At 31.4% G+C, this 19,068-nt stretch overlaps 1 protein-coding gene across 1 annotated transcript; it reads right to left on the bottom strand.

Moving 5' to 3' along the window:
• Nucleotides 1–435: 435 nt before the first annotated feature.
• Nucleotides 436–17,456, bottom strand: LOC139515335 (neuronal acetylcholine receptor subunit beta-2-like). Its single transcript, XM_071304900.1, has 7 exons — nt 17,304–17,456; nt 12,075–12,150; nt 5,415–5,575; nt 3,837–3,881; nt 3,262–3,386; nt 1,840–2,375; nt 436–1,009 (listed from the first exon to the last, which is right to left on the bottom strand). The coding sequence occupies exons 1-7, from the start codon at nt 17,454–17,456 to the stop codon at nt 588–590; spliced, it is 1,518 nt and encodes a 505-aa protein (XP_071161001.1). The 3' UTR covers nt 436–587.
• Nucleotides 17,457–19,068: the final 1,612 nt, after the last annotated feature.

The raw sequence follows: 19,068 nt of genomic DNA, 5'->3' as shown, positions 1-19,068 counted from the left end.
TAGTATGAACTAAGATGTTCCGGAAGAATAAGCACCCGTGTTGCTCATATAAATGAACCTTAAATTGTCGCACTTCAAAGATCTAGGAGTGGTGCTTTTTTTTTTAGATAATCGTCGTGTGTGGTGTATTATTGATTTTAATGCGTTATACACAGCATTTGTTTAGATTAGCTATATGAAAAACAAAATAATAAAAGCTAAATCCATCTTTTGCCAACTTAATTTCTTAATAATTTATAAATTTATAATCTATAAGGTTTACTTCATACTATACCGATTGAAAATTTCCTGATAAAAAAAATAGATGAATAAATTACCCTCTGATTTGTTTCCATAATGAAAGAGCAATCCGAAAAATTTCTGATAAGCTGTCTAATTCAAAGATAGGTAAAAAGGCGTCAAAAATATTTCACATTTAATATATCACCAAAATAAAATAAAAAGCATTAATATTTGTCACAATCCATTGAAAAAGATATCAGGGCAGTTTTCAGGACATCAGTTTTAAAGACATAACACATTTTTTAAGTACCGAATGTTTTAAAGTGTTCTTTTGCCACTCCATTATAATTAATATTCCCACATTACTAATTGTCTGCAGTATTATACCCAATTATTATTACTAAAAATAATGCAAGTGTAGATATAACGATGAGGATCATATAAATATTGTAAAATACTTTGTCCATTATTTCTGACAATTTTTTCCATGTAAGGTTTCGAGATTCGTCCTCATTTTCTGTCTCGATATCAGGATTATTTCTCTTCTCTGTAAGTGGTATGTCATCTGTTCTGGTTACATTTAAGTCCGATCCATTAACATTAACTGTGTTCCTCTTACAAGCACAATTTTGTTTCCAACAAGCCATTTTTATCAAGTATGTTGATGTAAATTTCTTCACCCAGTCAGGGATTCTTTCGTCATCTGTGCGCATGTGTAGATTTATTACAAATGTAGTTAAACACACAGCAATGGTAGCAAGGAACAATATGAAAGCAAGGTACATGGCTGAAATGTGATGAACAATAAATAATTAACAGACCATACAAATAAAATCAAGATATGTCTTTGAACTTTCATGGTGAATCATTTTAAAATATGCGTGCAACAATCTATTAACATACTTTCTTGCTTATGATATCAATAAAATGCATAATTGCCTGAGTGAAAAGAAGGCCATCGTCAGTGTCCAAAATTTTAACAATACTAGATGTTTTTGCAAAACAGCTTCAAGCCAGAGGTAAGACAGGTAACGTTTGGAATATTGATGTAATATAAAAATACAGAGGTTTGTATGAATGTATGACAAATAATAGCCCCTCAATCAAAGTGCTAGTACGTCATGTTGATGCCTTTTGGATGAAGGACATCCCAATATTATCGCACGCTTACATGTTTAAGATCTCCACATTCTTTGTGTGTCTGTTCAAAGTCATGAGCCTTTTAATCCTTGGTCAGATATACGCTATCCAATGGTTGCCGATGAACGCTGTCTTTTTGTTTTTGATTTATTGTTCTAGCGTAATTTGTCATGTCGGGACATTTAAAAGGTTATTTTATAGTATGAATATCGCTTGTTGTTGATCGCTGCGACCTATATTTGTTCACATCATCGTACTTTGTAGTCTGTTTGATGGATGTCAAATTGACAATACCACAACATCGCCTTATTATAATATATAACAGTTTCTTTTCTCCTAGATATATCCAAGTCAGAGTCTTTCTATTAACCTAAAATCAGACAGTGCATAAATATCTAGTTTCACCTATTTAAAGAGTACAAATGGGTACTTGCCTTGGGGTTCATTTTTTTTGTTAAACCTTTTAGCTTTACTTACATAACAAACATACTGTGACAGATGTACTGGGTATATTGTCCGAAATTAGCGTAAGATACACAGCATAGGATAACAGAACGGTTAACGAAAATCCAATCTTTTCACCGGATTCAACAGGCAGTTTGAACACAAAAGTTATCAGAATAGCCATCAGAGCTACTGGAAACAAAGTGTTCACCACATGAAACAGAAGACGTCGCTGAAGTCTGATCAAGAACGAAACTGAAGAGAATGCATTACCATCTCTAGTTCGTGCTTCCGATTTAAAACTTTCTGCAGAAAGCAGATCCCATTCCCCATTTTCAGTATAAAAGCTTATATCGATATTCTGGTCTTTGAAAACCAGTTCTATTTCAGCCTTAGTATATGCCCAAGCACTGACTTTCAAATAACATTCTTGTGTGTCCATAGGATAATATTTGGTATCAGACTCACAACTGACTTTGTATACACCAGCTGGATTCCATATAACTCTGCCATCTTGTGCTATTCTCATTGGCACTGACTTATCACTGATTATCGATATCCCATCAACGCTATATAAAATGATAAGAACGCAATACAGAAACAAATGAAATATCCTCTACAATATTAAAGCATGTAGATAAAGGGTGACCTTTGAAATATGCACACGTAGTAAATCAAATAATAAAATTTAAGAAAACTATGTATAAGTAACTTTTATTAGATACGGAAAAGTTTTGTAATTGTTTTAATTTATTTTGAGATTTTGTTATTTTTTTTTGTTGGTTATTTATAAAATATTTAGGTACTCTCATATACAGTGTGCCTGTTTTATAGAAAATAACGTTTTGTAAATTCGTTGCGGCCATTGTGTTTTTCTTGATTAACCTTTAACAAAATTGCTCAAACGAAAAAAAAAAATGAAATGCAAGGGTGTAAACATACCTAACAATTGAATAATTACTAGTATATGGCTATATGTAACCTTAACAGCATGATAGCTTAATCGATCTAAGGTCAACTTTGCAATATGAAGTTGAAATCTGTGAAGTTTCTTTATCATTTCTAATCTTTCAGCGGAGGATTTTAAACAGGTATGGAAAAAATCACAATAATACCGCAGCAAGTCCTATTATTGAGACTACAAAACATATGTCAAAAGCAAGTAAACCACCCTCCCCCAGACGCTCATATGCATGTTCTATTCAAGTCAGAAACCAAAATTGTCATTTCTCTTTTGTCATATCTTAAATGTATTCACATTTTCACCGATTTGTTGGGCATTGGAGCTTGGCATACTTAATATGGACCATATGTTGAGAAACGATAAAAGGACTTATAATTCATTATATTAGCATGAAATTGAAGTTTCCAATTTCCTCAAATTTTTCAGAAAGCAGTTTGCATTCACAAAAAGTATTGGTCTGTCTCACCTAATTAGTAAATGAAATCACTTACGCATTCTCTATAATAATTGCTGGTCTCCAAATATGCTCTTCTGTGGCAAATAGAAACTTAATGTTTGAATAATCTTGCGATGTTTTGCTTGATCTATCCCAGACCAACCTGGTATCTTTCCAATCCTAAATAAAACAAACAGTATATTATATTAACTCTTATTTAAAAAAAGAAAATATTTCATTAATTTTCTAATATAAGATTCCGGTCAATTGGTTTTAAAAACAAAAGGATAAATAATTGTATGGTTATGTACATGTTTTTTTTTTTTTTTTTTTTTTTTTTTATAGTTTTCATTGTTTTCATTACCCATTACAGTCGTAGGGGAAATATATTTGGTGTTCCCGAAGCGCGTTACTGAATTTACCGTGACCATTGATGTGCTGTTTGTATATCAACATCCGTTTTCATTAAACTTATTTATTTCTTCTTTCCTCAATTTTCGGATTTTCTTTGTTCATTTTTTCTCTTATCTTTATTCGCTATTCTGTAACCCTCGATCCATACTCCAGATACTGTTTGATACCATTGAACTGACAGAACAGATACACACACATTTCTCAGTACAAACTTACAAGAGTCAAATATCCAGATAATGACAAGGTCTGATCTTTTATATTCTGAAATTTAGAGGAAAAAAGTGCATTTGTGTAATTAAGTCTCCAGTAGAATAAGTTTTAAAATGTCAACTACTAAGTTTCTCTAAAAGAAAGAACATAACGTGTTACTATTCTTTGCTTCAAAAAAGGATAAAATTACATGAAAAGATAATAATTAGATACGTGTTTAATTGACATTACTAAACGTATATCTCATCTTATTTCTATTACTTTACACTGTCAGTTTTACTCAAACAAACACTTTTTGCAAGTTAAATAATTTTTCTGTCTTTTGATATTTTAGTTTCACACTTCTGGTTCCCTTTTCTTGTTTGGCTATACGATTTGACCTTTTGGTTAAATAAATCAACTTTTGTATTACTTTTTGTATTATTATTATTATTATTATTTGTTTTATCTAAATATTTCAGATTCGAGCATCACGGAAAATACATTAATTGTCAAAATGCGCAACTTCTCCAACAAGGGTATTAACATTGACTTTACACTATATTTCAGTAACTCTTACATCGGTACTTCAGTTATTCTGTTTCTTGTCAATCTTTCCACAAGATTTCATATTGTCTTTCAACAAGATTTTGTTTTATGTTCTTACACTACCGCAATGGGTTATGGAGGGTTTGGAGCTAAATACTCCGTTTTCTTAATGTGTCTGTCCCCAAGTCATGAGCCTGTTATTCAATGGTTGTCGTTGGTTGCTGTGAGTCCACTATGTCTTCCGATTATTGTTGTAAACATAAAACAGCAGTAACTTTTTTTTACTTAATTGTTTCACATTTTTCATGGAATGGTACTTTATAATTAGCTGTACGATATAGGTATAATTTACAGTAGAAAGCTGTATGTTAGACTATTTGTATGTATATCCAGTCCCATTCGTCTCTGGTGAATAGTTGTCCAAATGGCAATCGTGCAACATCTCTTATTTTAATTTTTATAAATGTTCAAAAGTAATATTTTCTCATAATTGCAGATAACTTTAAGTTTCATATTACTTTTATATTTTTCTTATTTGTCTTGACGCAGAACGTATTTCTACACACTTTTAAGTCGAACCAAGAAAATGTTACAGTTTTGTTCTCTGAAATAAAGCGTATGGTAAAAGTGTTAACTTTTTCATTATGATCAATATATAGTTTTTTTAGTTAAATTTGTTTTGCTTTTTTTGGGTGAGAAAATGGTGTAGCTAAAGTAAGAATATGTTACATGTAGGTTTGAAGAGTTGAAAAAAGACTGATCTAGTCCATCAAAGTTCTAGGTAAGGGATATTTGACAATCTGCTACCTGAAAACATTTATACAATTGCTTAAAATATCAATAAGTTATTGACAGAATCAAGTTGCAATAACTCTAGACCCATTTTTCAAATCAATCATCTTTTATGTAATCAACTGGTTATCAATTGAAAAATCTTTGAGTTATAATTCGCAATTATTTATCAAATACGGTGGATTTATTTCAACAACCAAAATTCTCAGTAAAGACATCAAAACATCATAACTTCTGCTATAAAGTTTAAAATGAATGTCATACCAAGTCATTGACTGTTAAAAGATTGAACTTAATGGCAACTAGGACTTTTTGGCTTGGTCTTTGTTGAACTGTATAGTTAGTAAACATTTCATTCCTGAGTTTCTCTTCTAGTTCGATACTATAATTCTGCGAAGGATGAGGAACAGCAGTCTGAACCACACCTGTAAATAGTTATATATTAATTATAATAACAATAATGATACATCTACCCTTTAAAATAAATGAATATATAAATAGAATAGAATACATGAAAACAAACTGTGCTATAAAGACATTTATCTTACCTCCTATACATTTCTAGGAATATGATTGGTAAAAAGCAACCACGCGGAGACCGTGTTTATTCCATATTAGGGTTCTATATTGTGTTAGCAGGCGGTCTTATTACAATTCACGGTTAGTAGTGGTGTCCCTTTATAAAAACGACACGATGATTAGGAAAAATCTTAAAGGTTTCAAAAGACGAAGATATTGATGATGAACAATAGAAATAAATTCATAAAACTCATTTAAAGCAAACAAGTTGTTATTGTTGGCAATTATTTTTGTAAAGAACAATTCTTTATACTAACGATATTAAAGACTTGATCACTTTTATATGCCACTAGTCAAAATACCACATGCTAAGATAGTCGGTAAGATAAATTCGTTAACTTAAATACATGTAGTGTGCTAGTGACCTTTACGATATATATGGGGTCAGTATATTCCATATGGGGATTCGAGCTTCGCTTTCACCCCATATGGAATTTACTGACCTCATTTATATTGTATTAGGTCACTAGCATACTATGTAACTAATAGTATATGTTATAGTTATTGACCAAGCAAGTCGGTATATTGGATTTAATCTGCACGGCTTAGGTGACCATAATTAACCCGAACGACGTAGGAGTTCGGTTTAAAGGGTCACACGAGCCGTGCAGATTAAATCCTACATACCGATTTGATTGGCCAATAACTGTTTTAACACATGACGCCATAAATTTATGTGAACGTTTTAGAAATATGCGGACGATATTCCGCAATCCACAGCTCCTAGAAAATTTCTTGTAGAGTAAAGAAAGGGAAAATGAACCTTTATGTAGCGAGCGGTAGGTAAGTCTTTATTTTTTTTATATTTAGACTTCTTCCTAAGTTGTTACATTATTTGCGATTTAATTGTAGATTTTTTTCTATCGTTCCTGTTAAATTTATTCACTAATTTTTATTTAATAAGTGACGATTAAGACTTTGACACATTGTGTTCTTTCAAATCGGTGTATAAAAAATCATAACTGAAAGGGTTATTGAGTAAAGATTAATTGCTTTTCTTTCCCTCAATGATATCCTTAGAGTAAGATAAACCGAGGATGATGTTAGTACATTAATTTAGAATGTTATATAAACAGAAACAACGTTTCTCTTTCCAATCTTTTACTTTAAATTTTTCTAAAAACTAAGGATTTTCTAATTTCAGGCATAGCTTTCCTTAGCCGTATTTGGCACAACTTTTTGGAATTTTGAATCCTCAATGCTCTTCAACTTTGTAATTGTTTGGCTTTATAAATATTTTGATATGAGCGTCACTGATGAGTCTTATGTAGACGAAACGCGCGTCTGGCGTACTAAATTATAATCCTGGTACCTTCGATAACTATTTACTCCCCCAGACCCCAAATTGAAATTCGATCCCAAAATAGACACTTTTTAGGAATAAACATGCAAAAAGTCGTAATGAATTCCATTGAGTCTAAAACGTATTCAAATCAGATTTCAATTATTTGAATATTCTTAAATACATGATTTCTTTTTTGGCAGACACTACAAAAAAACCAATGTTATTATCTGTTCTGACTTTAAAATACTGATTTAAGATTTTATTACATTGTGTACACAAAATGTAATAAAATATTTTATGTCCCCGTTTAGATAAAAAAAAAAAAAGGAAGGAGAAACCTTTCTTTTTTCATAAGGGGCCTCGTTTGCTAAGAAGTCTAAGTAGTTATTCCACTGTAATCACTAGACAGTCAACACTGAGGCTTTGAGGGCGAACTCCGCCCGTGCGGGGGTTATCGACTCCAATATTAATTTATTAGGATTGTCAGTTTTCCTATCAAAGGTGGGTGGTTTTCTCCGGAGTGGCTTCCTCCACCAATAAAAACTGGCCGCCAAGAAATAGCCCAAATGTGGCACTTAAAAGTGGCGTTAAAACACCAACAATCAATCAATCAATCATTTTTCCTATTTTGAAACTACGATGTTTGTACAAAGTTTTTAATTAATCAACTTTTTCGTAACTTCAAGGCTGATGGCGGATTCGGTGGTTGGAGTTAGGGGGGCGAATAGGTCGTTCACCCTTGGAATGGACAACGTAACGTTTTAGTCTCGCTACAAACGTTGATATTTTTTTAATTTTTAGAATAACACTCCTTTCAAAATCCAGGAAACGCCCCTGAAGGTAAGAATAGATTTGAACTATGCAGTATATCTGAGGTAGTTAATGCACACCTTAGCTGTGCATTATTCAGATTATAGCACAGTAAGAACAGAGAGATTTTACCTATGTCATGTGTTAAGTAACATATATAGGTAGTCTTACGAGGGCAGAGGATAGTAATAAGAAAACGATTCTATATACAATAAATACATTATATTTACGCCAAGAAAGCTATGTATATTCTATCACTACATCAAGTATTATAAGAAATTTCTCCATTCGATCCAGTTAAATTTTCAAATGTAAATGTCATTTATCGCTATTTTGTGCATTTTTCCTTTGATCTTTTTTTGTGATAATTTTTCATATCATGCTACTCGCTTGAGATGGAAAATAATCGCTAGAAACTAAGCAGGCACGTGGCGTTGCTAACGAAATTGACATGAAATTGACAACGTCGTCATAGGTAAAATAGCGATAAAAAGATTATCAGTGATCATCTCAACTCGATTGCCTTTTTCGCTTCCGCTGTCCCGGCTCAAGCGAGAAAATCATTCTCGTTGAGATGATCAACGATAATCTATAAATATCGTATTGTTCAAGATTTGGCGATAGAATCTATATCTGTAATGATATTTGGACGATAAGCAGGCACAATCAAATCTTCTTTTCCAATGATCTGCAAACAATTATGTTCTTTCTTTGTCTTTTTAATTTATCGATAACGTCCATTATCTTACAGGTTTCACCTTCGATCATCAGTATGGTATATAACCAACAAAAAAAAACAACGTTTATTTGCATACATTTTGATAAGAAAACTCGTATCAAAGCAAAAGAAACATGAGAGTTATATGATGAGAACATTTACACCAGAATATTACTAACGTTCTTTATTGCATTCTCCAAACAGGAATATTATAGGCGATAAGAATTAGGAAGAAAATTTTACGAAATGTCATGTTTTATAGCATTCAACTGTTTGATATGAACAAATAAGTACTTCGATAAAACAAACACCACATATTTGTATCTTGAATAATTGATATTTCATGTTCGATATTTGAAAGTTATTCATAATCACTGTAATGACATATCGTTATTAAACTATTATGTATTATTCCAATACGCCTTTCCCGGTATGTCACATAATCAACTGACGTATATTAACTTTTGATGCGTTTTTTTGTTTATTCAAATATAGAGATGAATTTAATAATAACTGTTTTTCAAAAACGAAAACAAAAAACACAACATTTTTCAACAAGTTATACATCCTACATTTAACAATAATTTTATCAGAGATACTATATTATGATTCGGGTTACGTAGCTGCTGTTCTGGTCAAGCTCGAAGTGTATCATTTGTTTTTATAATACTTTACGTTAAAATGCCAGATTTTCATTGGTTCATATGAGGGAGACAATTTACTCTATCCCATGGCTCAGCGGTAGATAATTTTTTTAATGTCATCTTTTCGTACGGAAAAGTTAAAAATCGACAATTCAAAAGACAACGCAATGCAGTTACATCAATGATACTAAAGACTAAGCTTAAGTTTTACCTTTTTTTATTGATTGTCACTAGAAATACAAAAAAAAATGTCTTGCTTCACTTTTGTTATTTCTGTACAAGTGTAACGTTGTTTTGTAAACAACTTCATATATCTTTTAGTTTAATTTTACAGACCAATAGTGACAAGACATTTATTATTATAAATTAAATAACACATAGCTGAGAGGGTGAAAGAGCAGAATGATTATGACCCCTCGAAAAAACATTGTCAAACTTGGCTCCGCCGTGGTTCACAATGTTTTCTAGGGGTAATAATCTGGTTTGTTTTCAGCTATGTGTTATTAAAATAAAGTCAATTATGTCTTAATTAATCTTGTTAATTTAAAAGTATGAAGATTTAGAATGATTGCAAATGAAACAATTATTGAATAGAGTTCAAATGACGTGATAATAAACAATTATAGAACTGTTTTGACTTCAACAATGAGAAAAACTAATACATGATTATCAGCTAAATGAGGCACCAAAATGAAATAGGTGAACAATCAAACAGGAGAACTACCGGCTGGGTTGAATTTATAACAAAACAATTAATGAAAACCAAATATATCAGACATTAATCAACGACAACCACTGAATTATGTTCAAATGATAATGAACTTGTGTTACAAAGAAGCCATTACAACGAAACGAAGTAAAGTTACAAACAGAAACTATGCAATCATGACCCGCAATGCGATTTCAAACTCAGTCAAAATATCACAATCAGGAACAAACTTTTGTGATGCCTAAAGACCGAAGACCACAAAAAGCATATCGCTAGTGAGTTGAGAAACAGACAAATGGTACCAATTCCATGATGATGGACGTAAACAAAAAATATATTGACGATTTCAGTCGTTCTTTCCCATAAATCTGGTGGAACAACCCTGTAAATAAGTCTGCTAATCTTAATATGCACGAGTTTAACGTATAAATCTTTTTTCTGTTTCCTACATTCCTAAATATGAAACTTCAGTTGGTCTATTTAACTACAGTTAAAACTCGACGAATAACAGAATGGAACCATCAAATAGCCACCAACTTTCCTTCTATTTTATCTTAAGTGAATGTGTATTAATGAAACTCAAAAGAAAATTTCGAATAAAATACAACGAGGTAAAAAAAACTCTTAAAGACAGATATGATTATAGATGGGTGAAAGTATATTGTCATTGTTTTAAGAGGAATATTTATGTGATTACTGATATACCGGTATATATAATATATCCGTTTCAAATTAAAAATAGAACAAAATCTGAACTCACCAAGAAGAATGAAGGTTATAAAATAAGGTATTTCCATTATTAGTTATATCTATGATATGAACTTGACGAAAAATATTATTGAAAAGTAACTGTAAGTATATTGATAAAAGTATAAGTTCCAAGTTTGTTTAAATTATCAATAAGTTCATTTGTATTTAGTTTGTCAACCGCATTTCAATACGAAAACAACATTTGTGTATATTTGAGTTTAAAGTATAAACAAAAGATCAAAGATTCAATCCTGTTTCTAGATGAACAAATGGTTCATATAACAACATGCTGTTGATTTTCGAAGGTAACGTTTTAACTACTAGTACTTTCAGTATAAAGACGAAAACGACAAACTATTCGTACAATAGGGTATACTTATATGATGCTAGCAATGATTACAGTCTATGATATAAAAACATATAGTTTTAGAAAAAATATCATCAGATGTGTGTGGTCACATTGATATGATAAAGATAGATTATGGCAGCAATTATAATTAACCAACAATTAAATGTCATCGATCGATTAAGACGACAAAAGAAGATCGCATGAACTTCAAAATGAGTGACAGTGTGTGCTTTTGTAAGTGTAAGCATCTCCTGCTATGAGTCAAAATGTCACGATCTTGACACAATCAAGAAAACTACAGATCAGACTTATGATCTTATATCTTTTAAGACATTATACTGCGAAACACATCCGATCTGTTAACCAGCTGACTTTAAACATTTCAAAGTGTCGATTTTAGTTGTTTTTCTTCATAATTCATGGAAACAGTAATGTGTTAGGGACACATTAGTGTAAATGAAGTCTGAACAGTGTAAACATATAAGGACATAACTTATTATTTAATAGACCAAAACGCCGTACGATGGTAGGAGAAGGGAAGTTGACAGAATGTCAAATTGAATATACGATTATCTAGCAATAGATTTCAGAAAACAATAATACGACAAGTTCTAAATTCACTGAAAAAAAATGTGAATACTTGAACAGAGATAAGGAAAGATATGTCATCAACACCAAATTCATTAAATGACAAAAAATTCAGATATAACAAAAGGTAAATACTGCTGAATGCATCAAATTCTCAATCATTAGTTTCTAAAGTGAGCTTTTTTTTTCATTTTGTTTGTTGTTATTTCGTAATTAACTGTAAATGTAATTTTTTTCTGACATTTTTTTAGGTTCCACAGATGTGCTGATTTATTGAAGCTGAGTTAATGTTTTATTCTATGTTTCTGAATAGTAAGCAGCATTAATTTCTTGTACTGATGTATTTACCTTATTGAATAAGTCAATAAGTTTCCAACCAAACAAATATCATGGTCTTTGAATTAATGATTTCAAATGTTTAAAATTAGAAAAATTATTAATTTCACTCGAAAGTCACATCTCTAATCAACAATACATTTTATCCAAAAATACATTCTTCATCACAAAACCAAAACCTCCTTATGGTCTTGTGTATCCTCCCCATACAAATATAGTCCATCAGGTCATGCTAAAATTGGATAATAAGATATCGTACACAATGAACAACTAAGAGAATTTTTAGCTTCCAAAGGCTCGAAATATAGAACTTCCCAAGTCATCAACTTAAAGAACATCAAGTTACTGATGGATGCAGTAGTGGAATGTATCAGAAAAAAGGTAAACGCAATCTAGATGAACAAAAACTGGACACTTTATCTTAACGAATCATAACTGTTCAGTCATGCATATTAAGAAGAGCATTCAATTCTATGGTCAATGATTACACGGGTTGATGACTCATACAGAGGCCCGAGGTTGTATGTGATTTATTCTTCCTTCATGAAAAATATATTGTTGGTGCAGTAGTTTAAATCTAAAATTATTGATTTGCAAAAATCAATATTTGAAATGTCTCAATAAAAGACCTAGTAGGTCATAAATTAACCCTTCTATCCATTGGTGTAAACATGAAAACGGAACAATAACAATTGCATTCTTTATACTCAATAGCTTCAGTTCCTTTTTTTAAAAGGTTCATCGTAAGGAAGCAAGATCTTGTTGATAAATATTCCGTATCAACTTCACAAATAATACAGTCACGATATATAGATTCTGGGAACTGACATTGTTTAATAACGTGTTATAGTATGATTTTATTTATCTATATGAATATTACTTTTATTGTTTAGTCTGTCTTTGGTGATATCCATTTGACATGACTCTGTACTTAAACATCCCGTCATTACATGTTATTGTACTATTGTAAAATCTTCCTTTTTGTGCTTCTGTTTGTTTTAATAGTGATTAAGATTATAACACAATGTTGACTGTTGTACCCCTATTTTGACATTTTTACCTATTATGTCTGTTTGTTTCACACATCGTTGTCAATATAATGGAATTTGATGCGACTATCATACAAGTGAGAGGTTTAGCTAGCTATAAAACCAGGTTTAATTTCTTCATAATAAAATGCCTGTACCAAGTCAGGAATATGACAGTTGTTATCCATTCGTTGATGTTTGTTTTTTTGCAATTTGATTAGGGACTTTTCTTTTTGAATTTTCCTCGGAGTTCAGTATTTTTGTGATTTTGCTTTTTACAAATGTTCAATCCTCATCAATCGATTAAGACGATTCATATCAAGTTAATCAACAAAAATAGACGTCATAAAGAATAAGAATTTGCAGTATTGTATAAAAATAAAAGGTATCAATCTTTCTAATCCTTAAAAGAGGGGCGAAAGATACCAGAGGGACAGTCAATATGCATAATTATATCTACGATATTTTAGTTTTACCCGGAAATCAGAAATAGAACTAAATGGCCAATGACTCCCTTTTTTTTCATTTTTAAGAGAATGTATATTAATCATCTTTTAACGTATAAATAAAATTCTAACTGTACTCACCAATAAGTAAGAATGATACAAAATTATGTATTTTCATTTTCAGCTATACCAACACTATGATGCCAACTTGACGAATGAACATTATTGAAAAAGATATAGTTTTTTTTTTAATATAAATACTTGTTTCAAATTTGCTCTAATAGTCAATGCAAATCATTTGTATTTAGTTTTTTTTAGCATATTTTAATAATGGAACGAGATTGATTTAGATTTTAGTATAAAATGTAAACAAAATAGCCACCTTAATCACTACCATTGCTGGATAGATTGATGGTTCATCTGATAATGTAATGTTGATTTCCATCAAGATTTCCGACGGGGATTATTTAACTGATTGAATTATTTTTAACATTTAGATCAAATTGAGGTAGCTTTTCGGACAAAAACTGGTATGCTAATATAAATATAACCTCTTTTCTGGAATGAGTATCGCAAGCCTTTTAAATAATTCTAATAAAAGATTCAAGTCTATAATATATTGCATGTAGTTTAATTCTTCAAAAGCATTTGTAATATGAAATAGGTAATACAGAAACATGTTCAGTGAAATTGATATGGTAAAATCATATTGATAAAACGAAATGTTGGTAATGCATCAATGAGACCGCAATCAAACGACGTCAAAAAACATAAGACGAGATGATATTTATGATTCTCAACAATAATAATAATAATCTTTATTTACCAAAGTCAAAACAACTATAGTCATACAACATTTAAACTGCACACAGTATACATAGATAGCATAAGGTAGTGTGAAACATATTGCAACATGTTAGATCTCTAAGATTATTAGAACGCATTGATTGTATATATCTTTATATGTGTTATTAAATTTGCTGTTACAAAATGTTAAAAATTATTATAAATTAAGGAATGTATCTCCCTCATGCAAAGCTCTGATCCCTTACACGGATTTGGCTATACTTTTTGGAACTTTTGGATTATAGCTCTACATCTTTTATATAAGCTTTGGATTTTACATATTTTGGCCACGAGCATCACTGAAGAGACATTATTTGTCGAAATGCGCATCTGGTGCAGAAAAAATTGGTACCGTTAATGTTATTATCTTACCTCCTATACATTTCCAGGAATATGATTGGTTAAAAGCGTCCGCGTGCAAACCGTGTATATTTGATATTAGGTTAGTAGGGAGGCGGGGTTTATCTCATACACGGTTAATAGTGGAGTTACGTCCCTTTATATTCCTTATTAGGTAAGAAGGGGGCGGGGCTTATTTAATACACGGTTAGTAATGGTGTTATGTCCCTTTGTAAAAAACAAAACGGTACTGAGAAAAAATCTTAAAAGTTCAAACAGACGAAGAAATTGATGATTCAGATTGAAACAAATTCATAAAACACATTTAAACCTTACAATCGTTATTGTTGGCATCTGTTTTTGTAGGATTAATGGAAGTATTTTCTTAGCGCTAACAGTATTGAAGACTTGCTCGTTTTGAGAATCACTAGTCTTAATTTCACACGTTAAGATAGTCGGTAAGATAAATTCGTTACATAGTGTGCTAGTGACGTAATACGGTATATATGGGGTCAGTAAATTCCATATGGGGATTCGAGCTTCGCTCTCACCCCATATGGAATTTACTGACCCCATATATACCGTATTAGGTCACTAGCACACTATGTAACTAATAATACATAGAAGGTTTTCTCCAATAAATTTTACTTCTTAGAATGCAAAAAAAAAAAAAAACCGTCAAAATCTATAGCTAAATCATGACTTCTAAGTCTTATTTTGGCAATACATCTCTTATAAACATCTAATGTTGGTTTACATAAGTAATATTATAAAAAACATATTTAAACCATATATCTATAAGTTGAACATTTAACTAAATTACTCAATTTTCTGAAAAAATAACCATATCGTCAGCGTAAATTTACTTCTTTTATCTCATAAGGAATGGAGTAACTATTTATAAAAGCCATTTCACAATCGTTGACATACATTGAAAAAATATAGTCGATAATACTTCACCTTGCATTATGCATCATTCACTAGTAAAATAATCAGAGTATAACCCATCAATGCTTACACAAGTCTTTTTTCAAGGTAGTTTTTGATGAAATTGAAATCCTATCAACTTGAAACTTAGTACACAAGTTCCCTTTCTAATTGTAAAGTCAAATCAGAGTGTTGACCCAAAATGTAACAGTCCACAGAACATAGAATATGATGGTGGGAATGAGACACCCGTAAACTATGGACACAATCTTGTTTCAAAATATTTGAATAACATAACTATTCAAAGTGAAGTGCGCTAGATACCTATTACAAATGTTTAAGCGCCGGAAAAATCAAAAAGGTCAAAAAGTAAAGCCAAACCCGTAAAAGTAATCAGAGCAATACACGAGATAGATAATTTCTTAGTTTCAGTTGATTTGTAAAGGATTAGGTCCGGTAAGGCCCATTTTTGGCCCAAAAATATAACAGTTTTACAAAATTGTTAAAATTTAAACTTTTAGTTATTTATTGGACAGTTGAATGCTTCTGCTACATAAACATGGACTGTTTTTGACAATACAATGCACATATATCGGGTTGTAGCACCATTAAGTCATGCTAAATTACTGAAATCTTCAAAATTCTATCATTTTAGTTAAATTTTAGACGGTTTCCGTGTAAAACGAAAGTGGCCGCATTCGTGTTCATCCTTAATATTGCAATGTAAGTTGTATTTTATGATAATACATAACATATATAAAGGTTGTGGATGAACACGGATGCGGCCACTTTCATTTTTGACAAAAACAATCTGAAAAGTGACGTTTTTTGGCATATTTGAGTGATTTTTCATATTTGAGCTTCAATCGGATCGTTTTTAATGACGTAATCAGTTAAAATCTTTCACATAAACTAATTGAATCAAGTGAAATAGACACTTAAGTGTTTAAAAAGTGGTCAAAATCTTTCTTCAGATGAAACTGAAATTTGAGGCCCAAATGAGTCCTTACCGGACCTACTCCTTTTTTAAATTGGCAACTGTCAATAGCACAATATCCGTATTATCTTGCCAGAGCTGAAGTACTGGCTACTGGGCATGTGACACTCTCGGAGACTAACAGCCCAACAGCAGATTTAAAAAATATGCTTCTAAAAAATACAGAACTTCAAGGTATAGTGAAAAAGTGGAAAGTCCACATAACCTGACAAAACTAAACAGTCACAACGATAGCATGACCTACTCGTAGTAATGACGTTGACGATACAAATTTAAAGCAATAGATGTGCATTTTGAAAATTTATGTCTCTTTAGTCAATGTTGAGACATTGTTTTTTGAAAAATCCACAATTTATAGAAAAGCTTATGAGCTAATAAAGAAAAAAAAGGACAAAAAGAAAAACCAAAAAAGGGTTAGAGTTAGGTTTAATCATTGACAAGGAATAAGAGCTATGCACGAAAGTGATTATTCCCTAATTTCAAATGATTTGTTATTTTTGTATAACAACAATTTTCTATAAAATAATATATGCTAGGTCCGAGATACTCTAGGAGACTGACAGTCTACCAGCAAATGTATCAACCTAGTAATGACAGATTTTGCGACTTTAGAACATTATAAGATTAGTAGTTATCTACAGAAAGCACACGAATAGAAAAACTGTTTCTGAAGTTTACTACCGTTTTTTTTGGATACGATGTCTGTTAACGGGAAATCGCACTTGATTTTAACTAGAATATGTAAACTTTGCAAACAAAACTATAGCACTTAAACAAGACGGTTTACATATATAGAATATACTATATAAAGATCATTGTTAGAAAACTCTCTCTCTCTCTCTCTCTCTCTCTCTCTCTCTCTCTCTCTCTCTCTCTCTCTCTCTCTCTCTCTCTCTCTCTCTCTCTCTCTCTCTCTCTCTGAACTATGTTCATCAGTTGATTCATATCTATACATATTTTGAAGAAATAAAATCCTTTGTTGGCGTTTTTACGCAGTGTAGTAGTGAATTACAAGCGTTAGAATGAAAATGCAGGTTATAATTGAAATCAGGATTATGTATACATAAAAGAAGACTTTGTCCAGAATCCTAGCGACGATTTGCCATGTAACCTTAATATTACTGACTTCTCCGCTATTATTTTTTTCAGTAGTCTCGTTAAGTTGAATCGGAGCAATGCTGTGCCTTTTCCCGCAATAATTTTTTTCAGTAGTCTCGTTAAGTTGAATCGGAGCAATGCTGTGCCTTTTAAAATTCATTGGTTGAGATTTTAAATCGCTGTGAACATTTTTTGTATTCTTTCCTGACATTTTGGTATAACATTGTTTGGTAATTCTTTGGAGCCATTCTGGTATTTCTTCATCTTCGGTTTTGAAGTGAATTCTCTGGATAACTATTGTTAACAGTATAGCTAGTACACCTAAGGTTAGAACGAACACCAGGTACAGAGCTATAAAATAAAGAAACATACCATGGTATTCTTACAACTTTCTGTAATACATTGTTAATAAACTCATGATAGATATTACGTATTGAAATTATTCAAATGCTGAATGAATATTTTAGTCTGTTAATTAATTTTTGGCATTAGTGCTTAACATTCTTTTGCTTGGATTGGTATAATCAAAGTTCCATTTATTGTAATACCAATTTTAAAACATACAAAACATTTACCAAAAGCAAAGTCCGTTGTTTGCTAGGGGATACCCAACAAAAAATTCGAACAAAAAACAAACTTTCATCCCAAGTATATGGTATTGATTCCGTGAAGGTTCAATCAAATTATGATTAGGGGTTTTGGTTTCTGATACACATGTGTATTGTAGCGTACAGAAATGACAAAATACATGACCATATCAGGCATAAGAAGCAGTATATGGTACAGAAAAAGTTGAGCTACAATCTGTAATAAACAGTTTTAATCTTGCAAACGAAAGAAATTAAAATTGATATGCAGGTTTGTTTTAAATTGGAGGTAGAATTTTAAAGCAGATTGTTGGCATTTCTATGGAAACCAACTATGCGCCTCTCCTGGCCGACCTTTTTTTTAATTTTCATATGAGTTAGAGTTCCTTCAGACCTTGTAAACAACAAAAAGATCAGATGAGATAGATCATTTAATTTTTACATCCCGGTATATTGATGATGTTCTTTCCTTTAACAATCCAAGCTTTTCCTGATTTGGTCCTTTTGCCCTCCTGAACTAGCGATTGAAGAGACCACAAATACAGCTTCCTTCGCTTTGTTTCTAGATGTTTAACTCGAATTTGACAATAGCGATAATCTCAGCGGGAATATATGACAAAGAAGATTTGTCATTATTTTGTTGACGTTGACCATCATTTCCTACTCTGTAAATCCCATCTAGACACTTCTTAAAAGTAATTACACCCTTGACCCAACATAATGAATAACATTGATTGAACTTTAATAAACTCTATCATAGATACCAGGACTAAATTTTGTATATACGCCAGACGCGCGTTTCGTCTACAAAAGACTCATCAGTGACGCTCGAGTCCAAAAAAGTTTAAAAAGCCAAATAAAGTACAAATTAAAAAAGTTAAT

Source organism: Mytilus edulis, chromosome 3 (genome assembly GCF_963676685.1).
Source record: "Mytilus edulis chromosome 3, xbMytEdul2.2, whole genome shotgun sequence".
In the NCBI taxonomy this organism is placed as follows: domain Eukaryota; kingdom Metazoa; phylum Mollusca; class Bivalvia; order Mytilida; family Mytilidae; genus Mytilus; species Mytilus edulis.
The sequence above is the reverse complement of the archived record's forward strand: the minus strand, read 5'-3'. Positions and strand labels throughout refer to the sequence as shown.